At 41.1% G+C, this 19,966-nt stretch overlaps 2 protein-coding genes across 2 annotated transcripts; one reads left to right on the top strand and one right to left on the bottom strand.

The window, feature by feature from the left end:
• The first annotated feature begins 1,898 nt into the window (after nucleotides 1-1,898).
• LOC133367732 (olfactory receptor 14A16-like) lies at nucleotides 1,899-8,645 on the top strand. The gene is made up of 2 exons (XM_061591831.1): nucleotides 1,899-2,805; nucleotides 8,563-8,645. The coding sequence occupies exons 1-2, from the start codon at nucleotides 1,899-1,901 to the stop codon at nucleotides 8,643-8,645; spliced, it is 990 nt and encodes a 329-aa protein (XP_061447815.1).
• A 510-nt stretch (nucleotides 8,646-9,155) lies between these two features.
• On the bottom strand, nucleotides 9,156-11,265 carry LOC133366567 (olfactory receptor 14A16-like). The gene is made up of 2 exons (XM_061589800.1): nucleotides 11,006-11,265; nucleotides 9,156-10,525 (listed from the first exon to the last, which is right to left on the bottom strand). Exon 2 carries the CDS (start codon nucleotides 10,494-10,496, stop codon nucleotides 9,507-9,509), a length of 990 nt encoding a protein of 329 aa, XP_061445784.1. The 5' UTR covers nucleotides 10,497-10,525; nucleotides 11,006-11,265; the 3' UTR covers nucleotides 9,156-9,506.
• Nucleotides 11,266-19,966: the final 8,701 nt, after the last annotated feature.

Raw genomic sequence — 19,966 nt, 5'->3', positions numbered from 1 at the left:
CAATAGCGATATGCTGATAGCACTGTGCCATGTTCCCATTGCTTTGGGTCAGACATTGCAACAATCATGTTAGTCATTCACAGTGGACATTCAATATGAAATGAAATTGCATATTCATGCCCGCTTCTGAGTTCTGACAATTTGAGGAATGAAAGTTACTGACTGTCAAAATTTATATTTCACAGACACGCAACGTTCCTAAACCTATTCAGCCTCCTCCATTTTCCATTGTGAATGCTTTTGGGGGGAGAACCTATTGGTGGTAATAGTCAGAAGCTGATCCCTAGACTTAAGTTACAAATCATTGAATTCATTTATTAAGCATCTATCTTTCCTAACATTCTACCTTATAAAATATGTGAATGTGCAATGAAACGGTTTTAACTGGTGAAAGAACAGCCAAACGCATTCAGCACATTTGAAATTATACACAACTATCAAGATACTTGAAGTTTAACTATTAGGGCTATATCCATTGGGTTACATTCAACTCTTACTCAAAGCAGACCCATTGAAATTAATGGACAAAACTAACCTAGGTCCATTAATTTCAGTGGGTCTGCTCTGAGTAGGACTTAGGGCCTACTGTTTATGTAAGATCAGCCAGATGCAACAAACACATCATGAATATGTGGCCAGAGCCAACCCAAGACATTTTGCTGAGTGAGGCAAAATAAAGATGATGCCACCCCATTCCATGTCCGTAATGGGATTGGAATGACAGTGGATAATGGTGATGGAACAGTGTCCTCCACTTCACCTGAAGGCAGCAGGCTGGCTTAGGAGGTGTAGGGCTGGCCACATGGCACACACAGCTCTGTCCTCTCCTCGGTCACCTCACTACTGTTCCACAGTTCCCAGGACCTGCCACTTGAAGTGGCCACCTCATTCTGCCTAATGACGGGATTGGCCCTATGTGAGGCAATCAGCAGACTCATTGCCAAGAAGCACTCAGTATATGTAAAAACTAGCACTTCCACATGAGGACTATATATGAAGCAGTGGCTGTGGCCAGTCACGGATGCAGTCTTTGAATTTTCTGGCATCACACACAGACAGACACACCATTATTTATGAAATAGGGTTAGGGTTGTTGCTGTTTGTTTTTGCACACAAAACCACAATTTATGCCAATGTAGCTGCAGCTTTCAGTGATCTAGGTGGTTGTTCTACCAGATTAGTCTTTATGCCCCAAATACCAACAATGCAGTTTGGGGAGCTGGGGAATTGCAGAAAATTTGTTTATTAGAGAATACAGCCCTCTTTCTCTCCTAAGACCTTATGACTGTAAGAAGGGAAGAAAGGCAACTAGGAAGATGTTAAATATGCCTCTATAACAACTTCATGTTTCTTTGTTTTCTCAGCTAAATTCTGATAAGAACTGGTGATGGACAGATCAGTCTGTTTCTTATCCATGCCAAAGTCAGACGTGCTTCTATAATTCTGTTCCCTCCCATTTCTGCAGTAACCATCAATTTAAAAAATCTGTACATTTTTGAATATGTATTTTATCACAAGATATGAATTTAAATATATATATTATCTCAATGTATGAATTTCTAAATGTTTTGTATCCAAAATACATATTTGTCTTGCATTATGGTAATTTTGTTGGCTATGAACTGTATAGCAAATTCAAGAAAAATGTGGAATCTAAAGGTGAATTATATTTTAATCTGTGCATTACTCTAGGAGCTGCAGATCTTGTCAGTTTGCATAATAATTCAGAGAAACTGAATTCCTCAACCATCTCAAGTAAGAACAAAGACCATAGTGTCCATCTCATTGACATTAAACTGTGAAATTAATTAATCAATGCTAGCTTAACTACTTAGCAATTTTAATTTACTCTAATGTCTCTGTCTTTTTTCTGTCTTTCACACAGCATGCAGCATATAATGAGAGAAAATGTAGCCAACTCAAGTTCCATGTCACATTTTTTATTGATGGAGTTATCTGACAGTCGAGACCTGCAGATCGTGCACTCCTTTGTGTTCCTGACATTGTACCTGGTGACTGTGATTGGGAATCTTCTCATCATCTTTGCAATACTCTTTGACTATCACCTGCACACTTCCATGTACTTCTTCCTGATGAACCTGGCCATGTTGGACCTTGGTTCAATTTCTGTAACCATCCCTAAATTCATGGTTAATTCTTTCATGAATACCAGGTTGATTTCTTATTCTGGGTGTGTTGCACAGGTTTTCTTCCTACTCTTCTTTGTAGCATCAGATTTTGCCCTCCTCACAGTGATGGCCCATGATCGATATGTTGCCATTTGTAACCCACTGCGGTATGAGACAATAATGAACAAAGTATCTTGCATGCAAATGGTTGCAAGTGCATGGATCAGTGGCCTTCTCTATGGAATACTACATACCAGTAGCACTTTTTCGATCTCCTTCTGCTCCAATGTTATTGATCAGTTCTTCTGTGAAATCCCACAGTTGCTGAAACTCTCCTGCTCTGACTTATATCTAATTGAAGTTGGTGTTCTTGTGTTCAGTGCTAGTATAGCGCTTGGTTGCTTCATTTTCATCATTATAACTTACGTCCAAATTTTCACTACAGTGCTGAGAATGCCCTCTGTGCAAGGAAGGCAAAAGGCCTTGTCTACTTGCCTTCCCCACCTTATTGTGGTCTCCATGTTTGTTTTTACTGGGACTTTTGCCTACCTCAGGCCTTCCACTAATGCTCCATCAGATCTGGGTTTGGTATTTGCGGTTATGTATTCAGTAGTTCCACCCATGATGAATCCATTGATTTATAGCATGAGAAACAAAGACATCAAGTTTGCTCTCTGTAGAATCCTGAATCTTCAGGGTTCTTCTAAGAATCCCTTCTCTGAATTTCATCCCTAAGCTTAAGTTCATTATAATGTATATATTTGTGAAAAAGCATTATACGAATTTATACATTCAATGAGGAGTAGTCAACCTGGTGTCTTCCAGAGGCTTTGGCCTATCCAGCTCCCATCGACCCCAGCCAGCATTGCCAATAGTCAAAGATGATGAGAGCTGTAGTCCAAAATGTCTGGAGGGTACCAAATTAGATCTAAAAATGTTTCATTACATAGTCTTTCCTCTCATAAAAGAACAGTGGCCCCCACTTCCCCATTAAATGGTCAGAAAAAAATTGAAAATTGAAAACTTTAAAAGGTTATTTTCCAAGTTGGCCAAGTCTATTGACAGGCTAGTAGTCAGTGGGCCTCTCATTGTTTGTTTGATAAAAAGTTGACTGCCAATGTTAGCACATATGCCTGACACATCTAAAATGTTTTGGAACACTCACCTGGAATCTACTGTATGTATTTTTAAATTCCTTCTCAGACCATTAAAATTAATTAAGAATCAGATATGATAGTAGAAAATGTCTAATCAAATCCTCAAGCTTGCCCCAAACTTAAAGCTTAATCGTCAGAATTTTTAAAGTAAAAACAACTGTATTTTTTATTTTAATTAAATTATTAAAATAACATTTCAGTCTATGGCAATGCCCCACAAAGGCAACTGAAAGCAAGAGTTCTTTCTCTTTCTCTCCACCCCCCCTTTCTTCTCCTGCATTCTAAAAGTCCTGGAGTAGGGTTGCCAGTCTCAGGGCCTGAGAATGATTCTGTATATTTAAGAGAAGAGAAAATTCAGCCAAGTGCAGATTTTCTTGCAACACTGTAATGGGAAAAACCACAAGGTGAAATTCTCCCTTCCTCCTGCACAACTTTTAAATATACAGAATACCTCTTGGGACTGGCAACCAACACACTGACTGACCAAGATGAAATAAAAGGAAGGTGGAAGCAATACACTGAAGAACTCTATAAAAGAGATGCCAGGATGACAGATTCATTCATGGAGGAACCATATGATGAAGAACCAGGAATTTTATAATGTGAGGTGAAAGCTGCTCTTAAAACACTTGGAAGAAACAAATCACCAGGAACAGATGGCATACCAATAGTGTTGCTACAAGCTACTGAGACTAAATCTGTCCAAATTTTGACTAAAATCTGTCAGGAAATATGAAAATAACGTTACTTCATTTTTGTAGGGGCGGGTTTGCCGCCACCCTATTTCTGGGAAGACTTGGGAAGGTTCGAGAAAAAATTGTAATTGTTCAGGTGGGGCACCTTGACCAATTGGAAAAGGGATTGAGCAGCTATATATAGCCTGCTCCTCCTTAAAAACGTACCTTTTTTGCCTTGTGGCACCCACCCACCCCTCCCTTTTCAGTATGGGCTCTGCTAGTCACCTGAGGGGGCTGAGTAGGAATTTTTTTTTTGAGATTCTGATTTCAGAATGTCTTTGGTTTTGCCTATTCCATACTGCTTGGGTTTGATTCGATTGGCTTGCCTGGGGGGGTCATGGTGATTCCGGTTTGGCTGGCGTCAAATTCGGGCAGGTGAGGTAATTGGGGTTAAAATTGAGGTGGATGAGGCATTTTGGTAAAGGGCATACCCTGGTGAAACATCAAGGCGTAATGCCTGGTGTGGATCTGGGGAGTGTCCACGTGGGACCAGCTTGCACATCATGGTGAACGCCTGTACAACGGGGCCAGGATGCGGAGGTTGGAACCACATACCTGACTCCAATTGCAAGGAGGGATAAGTTTTCCCACATCCTTGAATGGGGAGTTGCAGTATGATGTGACTGACTTGCCTCCTAGTTTGGAGGGTCTATACCCTCATAGATAGGTTGAGCCTCACCTGCCCAAAGTATTTGATATTCTTTAATTGGCTGATTTGAATTTGATTGATTATGTGTTATATTTTAATAAATATAACATTTATCCATATATGTGTCACGAGTCTTCCTTGGTGTGGTGGCAAACTAAACAATGGCCCACAGACTGGAACTGTTCAATATATACCCAATTTCAAAGAAAGGGGATCCCAGGGAATGTGGTAATTATCGAACTATCACCTTAATATCCCATGCAAGTAAAGTAATGCTCAAGATTTTACAACAAAGGCTCTTACCATATATGGAGTGAGAAATGCCAGACATCCAAGCTGGATTTAGAAAGGGAAGAGCCACCAGAGATCATATCGCAAACATACATTGGATAATGGAACGGACCAAGGAACTTCAGAAGAAAATCACCCTGTGCTTTATAGATTAAAGTAAACCCTTTAACTGTGTAGATCATGAAAAACGATGGAATGCTTTAAAAGAAACAGGGGTGCCACAGCATCTGATCGTCCTGATGTGCAACCTATACTCTGGACAAGAGCCTACTGTAAGGACAGAATATCGAGAAACCAATTGGTTCCCCATCAGAAAGGGTGTGGGACAGGTGTGTATTTTATCACCCTATTTATTTCTATACACAGAACATATCATACGGAAAGCGATGAAGGAGGTGTGAAAATTGGAGGGAGAAATATCAATAATTTAAGATATGCAGATGATACTATACCACTAGCAGAAACTAATAATGATTTAAAATGAATCCTGATGAAAGTTAAAGAGGAAAGCACAAAAGCAGGACTACAGATGAACGTCAAAAAGACTAAAGTAATGACAACAGAAGATTTATGTAACTTTAAAGTTGAAAATAAGAACATTGAACTTGTCAAGGATTATCAATACCTTGGCACAGGCATTAACCAAAATGGAGACAATAGTCAAGAAATCAGAAGAAGGCTAGGACTGGGGAGGGCAGCTATCAGAGAACTAGAAAAGGTCCTCAAATGCAAAGATGTATCACTGAACACCAAAGTCAGAATCATTCAGACCATGGTATTCGCCATCTCTATGTATGTGTGTGAAAGTTGGACAGTGAAAAAAGTGGATAAGAGAACAATAAACTCATTTGAAATGTGGTGTTGGAGGAGAGCTTTGTGCATACCATGGACTACGAAAAAGACAAATAATTGGGTGTTAGAACAAATTAAACCAGAACTATCACTAGAAGCTAAAATGATGAAACTGAGGTTATCATACTTTGGACACATCATGAAAAGACAATAATGCTGGGAAAAACAGAAGGGAGTAGAAAAAGAGGAAGGCCAAACAAGAGATGGATTGATTCCATCAAGGAAGCCACAGACCTGAACTTACAAGATCTGAACAGGGTGGTTCATGACAGATGCTCTTGGAGGTCGCTGATTCATAGGGTCGCCATAAGTCATAATCGACTTGAAGGCACATAACAACAACAACAAGGTATCACTGATAAGATGGTATCCAGCTGGTTATAAATTTTTCCTTGATGTCTTCATCAGCATCTAATGTTGGCGCATAAGCACTTAGAACAGTTGCCTGCTGGCTTTTGGCAAGTTTTAACCGTAGAGTTGAGCGTCGTTCGTTAATGTCATTAGAAACTTCTGACAAGAGCTTCACAAGATTATTTTTAATAGCAAAGCCTACTCCATGTATTCATCGTTCTTGTTCAGGCAGTCCTTTCCAGAAGAAGGTATAACCTCATTTTTCTTCCTTCAGTTGTCCTTCTCATGCTCTTCGAGTTTCTTGGAGTGCTGTTATGTCAATATTAAAATATCTCAACTCGCGACAATGGCTGTCCTGCGTACAGGATATCCACTATCTGTATTGTCCAGCAATGTCTGTATATTCCATGTTCCAATGTTCAATTGTCTTTTGCAACTGCTAAGTGGTGACCACACTGGATGCGGTAATCCAGTCAGGGGGAGAGATGAGGCAGACTATGTTTAAGGCACCTTTTCTAGCCCTCTCCCCATTCGGGGTGAGCAGAGTGGATTGTGAACAAGACTGTTCAGTCATGGATATAGCTGCCGAACTACTCAACTGTCTCAGTCCTTGAGCCAGGAGGATTGAGTCTGTATCCACTGCCCATGTGCCGGTCCATGACTAGGGGCTTCCAGATTTCACAGTTCTGCTCCCATCGCCATTTGCCGATTGTCATGGGACTTTTGGTTTGGTTTGATTTGGTTGGAAGATGCCTGTGTGTGAATCCCACTGAACTCAATAAGCATGCAAATTATCAATCCATTCTCAGCAAACTTGCACAGATCCCATTTCTTACCTCCCAGATTAAAAAGAAGAGAAATTCACTAATAGGAAAAAAAACCTTGCAGTTTAAAAACGTACCTATAGCCCACAGATATTTCTATCAAATTTTAAAAAAACAGAGAAATTGAGCAGCTATAGTAAATGCACCAGGGGAGCAAGAGATCTGACCTCTTCCCTGAGATATCGTACTGCCCTACAAATTTGTAAAAATGTAATCACAATTTGGGTTGGTCTTTCTCAGTCCAATCCACTTCATGTGTAGCTTGGAAGAATTTGGTAATGTGTCTCTGAGCAGGCTGCCTATTACTGCATGTATCCGACTATGTGTCCCCTTGATCCCTGCCCATGATGGCTCGCAAAATCAAGCTGAGGGGTGTTGATTAGCCATGGAATGAATTGTAACTAACATCACATAATCACAACTACTTCCTTGCTGGGAAAGGTGATTGGGATGGTCAATAGTGGAACAAACATTCCTGCATGAGACTGATTATCTCGATGCATGGCATTGCGGATTCAGACCTTGGCTTGGGACTGAGTCAGCTTTGGCTGCCATGATGGATGACCTTTAAACAGAGAAGGGCAGGGGGAGTTCAACCCTGCCCCTTCTGCTCAATCTCTCAGTGGATTTCAATACCATTTACTATGGTATCTCTCTGGACTACCTATGTGGGATGGTGTTGGTGGCACTGTGTTGAAGTGGCTCTGTTCCTACCAGCAGGGTCATGTCCAGAGAGCAGCACTGGGAAAGTGCTCTTTGACATATACACTATAGAATAGCACAGGACACTATTTTGTCCCCAATGCTATTCAACATCTATATAAAGCCACTGGGAGCAGTCATAGGGGTTTTGGAGCAAGGTGTCATCAGTACACTGATGATACCCAACTCTATTTCTCCATTACATCTGAGCCAGAAGAGGCTTTGCAAGCCCTGGACCAGTTTATGGATTCAGTGGTGGACTGGATGAGGGTCAATAAACTGAGCATGAATCCTGTAAAGATGGAGGCCCTGTGGGTGGATGGCTTCCATGACCAAGAGATAGGTCAATTGCCTGTTCTCAGTGGGGTTGCATTTCCTCTGAAGGAGCAAGTGTGCAGTCTGGGGTACTCCTTGATTCATTTCTGTCACTAGAGGCTCAAGTGACCTTTTAGCTAGGTATGCCTTTCACCAGCTCTGGCTGGTACAAAAAATGAGGCCCTTCCTAGACGATGACAGTCTGAGCACAATGGTTCATGCATTGATAACATCAAGACTTTACTGTTAACACACTTTATGTGTGGCTGCCCGTGTACCTGGTCTGGAAATTCCAATTAGTGCTAAATGCAGCAGTCAGACTACTCACAGGAGTCTCACAGACAACATGTTACTTTGCTGCTGATAGAGCTACACTGGTTGTCAATTTGTTACAGGCTAGGTTCAAGGTAAAAATCCCTAAATAACTGACCCCCACAATACTTTAAGTATTATCTGATTCTTCATGCTCTATCTTGATCACTGATTGGGTACTTCTGGTGGTTCCCCACACCACTGAAGTTTGGTTGGCCTTCACTAGGACCACACTTTTGGTAGGGCAGGTCCTGGCCTGTGGAACTCTCTACCAGGAGAGATTTGGCAGGAACTTTCAGAAATCTTTTCAAAACTGTATTGTTTAGTCAGGCCTTTGCAATATGATTTTTCTCTTTTCAACCAATCTGTATTTACTGAGGTTCATGTTTTTAATTATGCTTTTATGGAATGCTTTTGGTGTTTTTATTTTTATATGGTATATATCACCTTGATATATCTTTATGAAAGTGTGGATTATAAACATATAAATAAATCTGTACACATGGAAATTAGTGACTAATCTTACATTCAGACACATTCAAGCAGCTAACATGCAATCCTATACTCAAATGTTGGGTAACCTAGATACCATTGGATTCCATCTCCCATCAAACCCAGCCTGCACAGTTAATGGTTGGGGGTGATAGTAGTTGTAGTTCAACCATATCTGGAAGACCCCAGTAAGCAAGAGAAGAAAGGTATCCTGTGCACAGTGTATATTGGTGATAATCTGTAAACAATAACAATGGTTTACTTTTTTAAAAAATTAACAAAAATATTATGTGTTGAGCACTGGGTGACCATCCATAAAAGTAGCATGGTTAACAATGGGGGGGTCTGATAAAATAAAGTTATTGTTTATTTATTTAAAATATATATAGCTTGTCCTTATTCAGAGATATCAGACTGGGGAACAATAAATCTACATTACAATACAGTAAGTATGAATAAAAACAACAATACCTAACAATAAGAAAATCAGCTCAGCATAAAAACTGAACACAGTTCCTCCCCGCACCACATTTTTAAGGGGGGACCTGAATGGGAGCAGCATAGATGCCTATCAAATGACAAGGGGGAGGAAATTCTGTAGCTGAGGGTCCACATCGGAGAAGTTCAGCCCTGTGTCTCCTTAGTGTATACATCACCCTGTGATGGGACACTAGAAAGAGCCTCCCCAGCTGATCTCAACTCCTGGGCAGACCTATACAGGGAAATCTCGAAAACCTCAGAACAATTCTGGGAAGAGTGTCAGAAAAGTATCTAAGATTCAATAGCTTCCTCAGTGCAGTCTGAATCTCTTTGTTTCTCGTGCTATAGATGAAAGGATTCAGCATAGGAGGAAGAATAGCATATATCACAGAAAAAACTAGATCTAGATCAGATGAGCTATTACTGGGAGGTCTTGCATAAACAAAGAGTGAAGTGAATATAAGCAAAGAGACAACAACAAGGTGTGGGAGGCAGGTGGAGAGAGCCTTATGCCGTCCCTGTACAGAAGGGATTTTGAGGACTGCAGTGAAGATCCACACATAAGTTCCAATAATAAAGATAAAGCATCCAAACACTGTGATAAAACTAAACACAATAAGTCCAACTTCAACAATGTACAAGTTAGAGCAAGACAGTTTTAGGAGTTTGGGGATTTCACAGAAGAATTGTTCAACATTATTGGAACAGAAGGTCATTGAAAATGTGCTACCAGTGTGTAACACAGAGTAGACAATACTGATAATCCACGCAATGGTTGTCATCTGAATGCAGGCTCCTTTGTTCATAATTGCTTCATATTGTAGTGGTTTGCAAATGGCAACATACCGGTCATGTGCCATTATTGTTAAGAGGGCAAAATCACAGCTACCAAATAAAAAGAAGAAGAAAACTTGAGTGACACATTCAGAATAAGAAATGTGCCTGCTGTTCACAAGTGAATTAACCATGGATTTGGGTACAGTGACAGAAACTGTGCCAAGGTCAGAAATGGCCAAGTTCATTAGGAAGAAATACATTGGTGTATGCAGATGATGGTCAAGGGCTATTGCAAGGATGATGAAAAGATTCCCCATTACAGTTGTTAAGTACAATGCTAGGAATACAATGAAGTGTAAAATCTGCAGTTCTCGGATCTGAGAGAATTCCAGCAGGAGAAATTCAGAGGTGGAAGACACATTATGCATTCTGTATGCAAGATTAAATTGTGTGCTACCTGTGCGGAAGAAAAAGAAAACAACCCATCAGAATACCACAACTGATTATCTGGTTAATGTATTGCTTGCATGAGGGCCAATTAGATTCATGTTGATTGATGTGATGTTGAGGGCTGCAATCTACCAGCAAATGAAGGGAGATGGACTGTGGTCATCCTTTTGCCTCATCAGAATTATCTTCATGGTACAACATGTCATGAATATATCTCAAGTAGAGGCAAGGAATTAGTCACAGAAGGAAATTCTGCATACATTCTTCAGCTTTGATAAGAATTTTCAGTCGACTCAGAATCTTTAACTGTTCCACAATGAAGAAGCCAGATTATTGTCTGAAGTTCCATATAGAACTCATGTGACACCTGCTCTAAAACAACTGCACTGGTTCTCAGATTGTTTCCAAGCCCTATTCAAGTTGTTCACATTAGCGTTTAAAGCTCTAAAAGCCGAATATCTGAAAGGCAGCCTCCTTCATTACAAACCTTCTCAAGAATGGGTGAGGGGCCCCCTTGGAATCTCTGTCACCCTCTACATTCATGGTGGTGGCTCTGGAAGGACAATCTTGTAGTGCTGCGCCAGTGGGCCAGTAGAACCAGAAGTCCAGTTAGCTGTTTTAGATTGTTCTGTTTAGCCAGCTGCTGCGTTAAATAGCAAACGGACAGCCGAGGTTTCCTGGAGAGGAAACTTTTACTGCTCCAGATTTATTACTCCATTCACCGTTTCGCTCCAACTACTCCACATGCTACACCCCCCCACACCACTGTGTGCGTACCCAAGCCTGATATAGCTGAGCTTCTGATCTGCTGCAGCTGCTTGCTGACCTTGGGTGTTTCTCTTTCAATTACACACTTTAACTCTTAGGTGTTGCACTGTCTGTTCTGGAATTGGCTGTGTTGCTCACCGAAGCCTAACAGCCCCCACCTCCCAGACAGACATGCAATACACCTGCCCTTTACTTTCACAATTTCATACAGTGAGGTTCAGTTACATTTGGTTACAGCGTTTACACATTTGTTACATTTGCATTTTGCATCCAAGGCCTTTAACCAGTCTTGTATATTTTTCTTCATTTACAGGCTTTGTCATGACATCAGCCAGCATATGGTCTGTATTACAGTATGTCAGAGTGATAAACCCTTGCTGCATGCACTCACGAACATGATGGTAGCGTACACTTATGTATTTGGTCCTTTTTGAATGGGATTCTGCCATAGCCATTCTGATACACGTCTGATTATCCTCAAACACTCTAATTGGGGTATTTACAGCCACGTGGATTTCTTTGCACAGATGTGCAAACCATGTGAGTTCGTTACATGCTGTGGATAAGCTGACATATTCAGCTTCAGAACTTGAAATTGCCACCACAGCTTGTCTTCTACTATGCCAGTCGATAACAGACCCATGCAGGAGCACGACCATGCCAGACGTGGATTTTCGGCTAGCCGGGTCTTCTGCATGGTCTGCATCCATGTAACATTCTATTCCGTCTGTTTCCTGTGTAGTAAGTCTTATGCCCATGTTACTGGTGCCTTTCAGGTATCTTATCACTCTTTTTAGCCCTTGCCAATCATGTTCAGAGGGGCTTTCTACCCTTCTGCTGAGTATTCCCACAGCGTTACAAACGTCTGGTCGTGTTACCTTTGCTATATATTGCAGTTTTCCAATCAATTGTCTGTAAACCTCGGGTTTGTCATACAACGTGTTTGCAGTTTCCTGTTGGAAACCTGCTGTCATTGGTGTTTTTACTGGCTTGCATTCTGACATATCTGATGATTCTAATAGCTGCGTTATCTTCCTTCCCTGACTCAACGTGAAACTACCATCACCATGGCGTGTAATCTCGATGCCTAAATAATTCTGAACCGGTCCTAGTCGTTTGGTATCCACATGCTTTGTCAAAGTATTATAAAATGTAATTTCATCCTCATTATTATTAAACAGGTACAGGATGTCATCAACATACACAGTGCAATACGTTAGGTTGTTTACTTGGTTCTTTACATATACACATGCACCTGCTATACACTTAGTAAATCCCATGGATTGTAGTACTTCATCTAACTTAATGTTCCAGCACCTGGCACTTTGTTTTAGCCCATACAAAGACTTGTGTAATTTGCAAACCTTGCCTGGGTCAAGAAGGAAACCCGGGGGTTGTTCCATATATATATCTTCCTGTAACGTGCCATGCAAGAAAGCAGTGCTAATGTCGTAATGAACCACTTTCATGCCTCTTACAGCAGCCAGTTTTAACATCAGTCGCATTGATTCATGCTTAATGACAGGAGCGAATACCTCATCGTAGTCTGTACCGTATTGCTGCGTGTACCCCTTTGCTACTAGGCGAGCCCTATATCTCTGGACCTTTCCTGTGCTGGCTCTTTTCTTTTTAAATATCCATTTGCACCCTATAGCTATCTTTCCTGGAGGTAATTCGCCCAAGGTCCACGTTTCATTCTTGTTTATGGCATCAAGCTCCTCTTGCATAGCAGTACACCAGTTATCCTGTTCGCTTTGAGGTAAACCTCTCATATCGTTAATGCTTTCAGGCTCTTTCAGACACTCATCCATTACAGTTATGTTAGCAGTAAAAGCCCTTGGGGCCAGCACCGGGAGCGGCGTCTGTGTAGACGTTGTTCTACTACTGTTTCTAATCTCTGTCTCCTTTTTACTGAACAGCACACTATAACCCATTTCTAACAGTTTTGAGACTGACAGTATATTACTAGTCAAAGTTGGCACATATAAAACATTCGTCATAATAGTATTTAAGGCACATATATGTACGGTACCCTTACCCATCACCCTCTGTTTTGCTCCATCAGCTAAACTCACGTCTTCATTAGCTGGCACCATTGTTTTAAACAATGTTTTATCTTTTATTAGTGAATGGGTTGAGCCTGAGTCCAAGACCCACATGCTATTGTCTCTGTTTATATAGTCTTTCTTTGTCTTTGCACTCACCAACTGCACATGTGAGGGTTGTCTCCCTTCCTTCCTTCTTCTCATTAAATCACAGTTCCGCCTTAAATAATGCAACGAACCACAGTTGTAACATGCTTTAGTCCCAAAAGCCTTTATCTCAGTCTTTTCTTTTCTTTCATTCCTGTCATTATGTCCCTCTCGCCTCTGTTCCGTCTCCTTTCTTCTTTCCCACTCTTGTTTAAGCTTGTCTGTAATATATGGAACCGTTAATCCAGAATCGGACATCGCTTCCAGGGCACTGACCACAGGATTCCAAGAGTCATTTAGAGTTGAAAGAATAATATAGACCTGCTGAATTTCAGTATGTTCCACACCCCTTTCCTGCAACTCTGCCAATAGTTTAGCAATGTTCATTAAATGTTCTGACATAGTCACTGTGTCTGTCAGCTGCATCTGGTACAGTTTTCTGGCGAGGCTAATTTTACTGCTAGCTGTCGTTTGTATATAAATATTATGTAAAGCAGTCCACAATTCTTTAGCAGTGTTTTTACCTCGTAAATGCAACAGTTGAGAGTCTCCAACAGCCAATATTATTAACGACTTAGCTCTTTCATCCCAGCGAAGCCATTCTGCAGGTGGTGGAACGGAGGGGGGTTGCAGTTCAATTACTTTCCATAAATCCTCTCTGTTTCAGTAGGCTTGCATCTGCAGCCTCCAGGTCGAATAGTTTTGTTCTGATAGACGTTCCAGTGGAATGCCAGCCAAAGTTATTGCAGCCATCCTTGCAGACTTTCCTTATCTCTTTGGTTTCCTGGCAACTCAGTTTTCCGCTTTGCCGCCTCTTCTTCACAGCCTTCACAGCTTTCCAGCAACGCCGTCCACCTTCTGTCTGCTTACTGGTTTCAACTGGGTGTTACTGGTACTGAGCTGGGCCCATAACCCTTTGTAGTGCTGCGCCAGTGGGCCAGTAGAACCAGAAGTCCAGTTAGCTGTTTTAGATTGTTCTGTTTAGCCAGCTGCTGCGTGAAATAACAAACGGACAGCCGAGGTTTCTTGAAGAGGAAACTTTTACTGCTCCAGATTTATTACTCCATTCACTGTTTTGCTCCAACTACTCCACATGCTACACCCCCCCACACCACTGTGTGCGTACCCAAGCCTGATATAGCTGAGCTTCTGATCTGCTGCAGCTGCTTGCTGACCTTGGGCGTTTCTCTTTCAATTACACACTTTAACTCTTAGGTGTTGCACTGTCTGTTCTGGAATTGGCTGTGTTGCTCACCAAAGCCTAACAAATCTTTCTCCCAGTCCTTCCCCCGAGACATTTGTTTGTGACACAGAGTACAGCTTTCATCATATGCTGAAGATGCACCTCTTTACTCTGGCCCTTGACACTTGTGGTGTATTTTTTAGGACTCACCCTATCCTCTACTAGAGTTAAATTGCTTTAACTGATTTACATATTGCATTGTTATATTTGTTGTAACCCACCCTGGGACCTTATGGTGAAAGGTCAGTGTAAATAGTAGTAGTAGTAATAGTAGGAGTAGTAGTAACAACAACAACAACAACAACAACAATAATATATTCTGTTGAAAGTTAATGCCATGGGTACTCTCATCTTTCCACAGCATTCTAATACTTTCATGGCTGACTTAGAACAATGCTTTCTCCTGTCCCCCAAATTTTCTCTTCTACCTGAGATAATGTTGATGATACCTTTATCATCTGGGACACTTGACCATTTCTGTCAGGACTTCAATAAATTCCACCCTGCTTTCAGCATGAGCCTGGACCACTACATTCAATAAGTTCACTTTCTGGACAATACTATGTAACAACATAATGTGCATATAAGCACCCCCATATATAGGAACCTTCCTGATAACTACACATAGTTACATATGTCCATCTTAACCCACAACATATAGCAAAATCCTTTGTGGAAAGTAAGAGGTGGGAACCTCTGGCCTGTGGGCCAATTTGGCTCATGAGGCCATTTCTCCAAAACCATGGCCATGTGTCAATCAGGTGTTAAACACCAATGGGGAGGGTGACATTAGGTGATGGGAGGGGTCAATTCTGAATTCCCCTTCAGGAAACTGGTGCATGCATCCAATTCAGCAGGATTTAACCCCCCTCTCATCAGCTGATGTGTGTAGGGTTAAATCCTCCTCAGTTTGGTTATGTGAGTCAGTTCCATGTGGGGAACAGGCATACACATTCAGCACCACAGGATTTAACCCCCCCATCAGTAACTTCACTCACTTGTCAAATTTGGTCTGTGAAGCTAATCTTGATAAGGATCTGGCATGTGGAGCCAAAAAAGTTTCCCAGCCCTGGCCTGGAGTCAACTTTACAGTAAAACACATCTGTTCAGACTCATTGGACAGAGACTCATGGGTTAATTTTAGAATTCAGACATTCTTCACATTTAAATGCCCATTAAGTGAAGTGGAGAAAAAAAGATCAACAAGGCTACACAGTTACTCAATAGGGTTGTCATATTCCAGTTCCACAAATCTAGGCAAACTTGCATTAATATGCAAATCTGAAAACAGGGTGATGGACTAGATGGGACCTTGCCTGATCCAACAGGACCTTTCTGTAATGATTATAAGATTTACTGTTTATACAAAAGATATGCTTTGTAGAATCAGTTTATTTAACAGTAGTGTAGTGGCAAATTCAGAAGTGCAGGGTCCCTTTATGATAATCACAACCATACCTGCTCCACCCCATTTTTGTGCTGGATTGCAAATTAGGTATCTTGTTCATGCCTTCTCCCACAACAACAGACATCCCTGGGAGCCAATAAGCATGAGAGGGGGAGAGTGTTAGCAACTGAGAAGAGACTTCTCAGTGGCTAACTCACCTCCTTTCATTCTGGTTGGCTCCAATCAGCAAAAAAGGACAAAGAAGCATGTTAGAAGACACTTCTCAGTGGCTAACACATTCCACTTTCATGCTGATTATCTCATTGGATGCTGGAGACATAGGGATCCTGCTGGGACCCTGCTCCCAAAAAAGTAAGGTGTCTAAGACCCCCTGAGACCCTGGACCACTACACCCCTGCTTATTAAATACAAACAGAGATTCCTCATTGGTGAGACAAGTGCACTCTTCATGCTCCGGCCATTTATTTCTGAAGCTTGTAGTTCCTAATCATCATGTCTCTTTTGGTGGTGCTCAGGCTGCATTAAACTTTGATTGGGTAAAATGTTGCCTGCACATTTTTATTCTCGATCAGCCAATTGGAAAGAACCTCCTTGTCCTTATACCTTTAAAAAACAAGCCCACCAGAGGATCCGGAGACTTGACAAAAATAATTCTCTCTGTCACTGGTCCATTGTGTTGTGTTGAGTAAATTACTTTGGTATCATTTCAATCAAAGAGGCAGCCAACTAGCCATGTCTTATAGTTGAAATGGAACAATAGTCAAGTAGCACTTTAAAGACTGTACAGGAACATAAATGGAAACAATGAAAAATACAATAAAATATCCCAAAGTAGATTTTTTTTTAAAAAAAAAACAAGGTTAGATTTTGGCTAGGCAGTTTTATTAAATATATAATAGCAGAGGGGGGAGAATGTAAAAACTGCCAGATTCTGACCATAAATAATAATAATTTTTCTGATCAATGTTCCACAGTATGTTAACACCTTCATGGCAGACTCAGAACAACACCTACTCCAGTCTAAAAAATTCTCTCCTCTATCTGAGATAATTTGAAGTTATTTTTACCATCTGGGACACTTGATTAATTTTGCCAGGACTTCAATAAATTCCATCCTATCTTCAGCATGAGCCCAGACCAATATGTTCACTTTCTGGACAATACTTTGCAACTACATAATGAGCATATGAGTACCCACTTATATAGGAATGTGATTACTACACATAGTTACATGTGTCCAGCTTAGACACATAACATTTAACAAAATTGTTTGTTTACAGTAGGGATGGGGAATCTCTGGCTTGTGGGCCAGTCTTGGCCTGGTAATTTTCCAATTTGGTTCTAGAAGGCCATTTCTCTGAACCCACACCCATGAGTTGATGAGGTGGCAAATTCCAATGGGGAGGGTGACATTAGCTGATGGGGGTGTCAGTTCTGCATTCCCCTGCAAGAAACTGGTGTGTACAGTCAGTTCAGCAGGATTTAACCCCCATGTGTGTGGGGTTAAATCCTTCTCTGTTTGGTTGTGTGAGCCAGTTCCATGTGGGGAACAGGCATGCACAATCAGCACCACAGGATTTAACACACGCACACACACCCTCAGCAGCCCCACTCACCTGTCACATTTGGCCCATGAAGCTAATCCTGATAAGGAACTGGCCTGCGGAGCCAATAAGTTCCTACAATACAACACATCTGTTCAGACTCCTTTGTCATACACTCACAACTTAAGAATTTACATCAGACATTCCTCAGATTTCAATGCCCACTCAGTGAAGTGGCAGTCAGTCCTCCCAAATATAAAACAGGTATTCATCATCAACAACAACATCTGAGAGGTATGGGCACAGGGACGCTGAGGCCTACACAGATACCAGCTCTGTCCCTTTGTCTACTCAGTCCAGTCAACGGTATTATAAAGTGTAGTAATGTTATCCACAACTAATACTATGTAAAACCCTGTTTTCCCCAAGAGAGTGGTATGGCTCTTTAATGACAGGCTTCTAGCCTGGCAAACATTCCTGACTATGTAGCATCCATCCGAGAGTTATGAAACTGCTGATCTTCTTTCAAAAATATGTAACTGTCTCTCAGAATTGCTTCCGTACTTGAGGACTGCAAGAAAGCCAATATAACACCATTAAATAATAAAGAGATCCCGACAGGATCCTGGAAATTACAGGCTGGTTAACTTTATGTCTGTTCCTGGAAATCGAATGGAAAGTATTGTTAAGTAATATATTACCAAGCATATAGAAGAATGTCTTGCTGAAGCACAACCAGCATGGCTTATGCAAGGGTGAGTTCACAATAAGAGAGACAGGGTAAGCAGTGAGGAAGCCAATTTGTTGATTATACCGAATTGTTCAGGGTGGTTAAAACAAAATGGGATTGTGAAGGACAAAGAACTGCAAAAGGATCTTTCCAAAGGAAAGAAATGGGCTTTAAAATGCCAAATGCAATTCAATGTAACAAGTGTAAAGTGATGCACATTGGGGCAAAAAATCCTGATTTCTCATATATGTTCATGGGGTCTGTACTAGCAATGACTGACCAGGAATGAGACTGTGGGGTCATAGAGGATAGCTGGATGAAGATGCAGGCCAGGGTGTGGCAGTTGTGAAAAAGGCAAATTCCATGCGTGGAACCATTAAGAAAGGAAAGGAAAGGAAAATAAAACTGCCAAAATCATAACGTCATTATAAAAATCTGTTATACAATCACATTTGGAATACTGTGTAGAGTTCTGGCTGTCTCACCTAAAACAGAACACCGTAGACCTGTAACAGGTTCCAAAAAGGGCAACCAAGATGATCAGGAGGATGGAGAAACGCTCCTGTGAAGAAAGGTTACAACATTTGGGGCCTTTTAATTCAAGAAAGGGCAAGTAAAACAAGACATGACAGAGGTTATAAAAATATGTATGGTGTGGAGAAAGTGGATAGAGGAAGGTTTTCTCTCTCTTTTTAACACAAGAACTCAGGGACATCCAATGAAGCATAATGTAGGAACACTCTAGACAAGCAAAAGAAAGTATTTCTTCACACGGTGCATAGTAACGATGACATTTACTCTCACAAGGTATACTGATGATCACCAACTTGAATGGCTTTAAAAGATGGGGAGTAACACTATTAACAGATATTAAGGTTGTTTGAGGCAGTATGTCTCTGAATATCAGTTGCTGGGAAGCACAGGTGAGGAGAGTGCTGTCTGTGTTATCAGCAGCTGTGTTGTGAATTGCACTATTCATTATGTAATGTTCACTGTTATACTTTTTGCATTTAATTTCCCACTGATGTACTATTTACAATCCCCCTCCACCACACCCTCCATGTGTATACTCAGGGATCTATATTCCTCGAAAGCCATAATAAATGTGGAAGTCCCACAAGATTCTACTTATATGGTTTGAGAATATGAAGACAAAATGGGCTAAATCTGTTTGCTTGTCTATTAACCATGAAGAGAAGCAGTTGTGATAAGTAAATAGCAGCGAAATAGCCATCACAGATTGAAGGGAGGAAACCCCTATCACCACAAATATAACAGTCTTCAGAAGAGATACTTTAGTTGTTTAAGTGTAAGAGTTTAAGTCTCATGTTTACACTGGACTTCTGTTTTCACCAAGCCAGGCAGTCCACTGAAATGTATAGTCATTTCTTTTTTATTCCAGTGCCACACCTCCACCTGGAGCAACTTGGTTCTAGTGTGAAGAACAACCCTAATATATTGTAAACCCAAATGTTTGCCTTTTGCATAGGCTACCACTTTATGTGAAGCACTAGACAAATGGAAACAATTTATCGTTGGGTACCACATGAATGGGACACTATG

Source organism: Rhineura floridana, chromosome 11, assembly GCF_030035675.1.
Source record: "Rhineura floridana isolate rRhiFlo1 chromosome 11, rRhiFlo1.hap2, whole genome shotgun sequence".
Lineage (NCBI taxonomy): Eukaryota > Metazoa > Chordata > Lepidosauria > Squamata > Rhineuridae > Rhineura > Rhineura floridana.
This window is presented reverse-complemented; position numbering and strand designations above follow the sequence as displayed.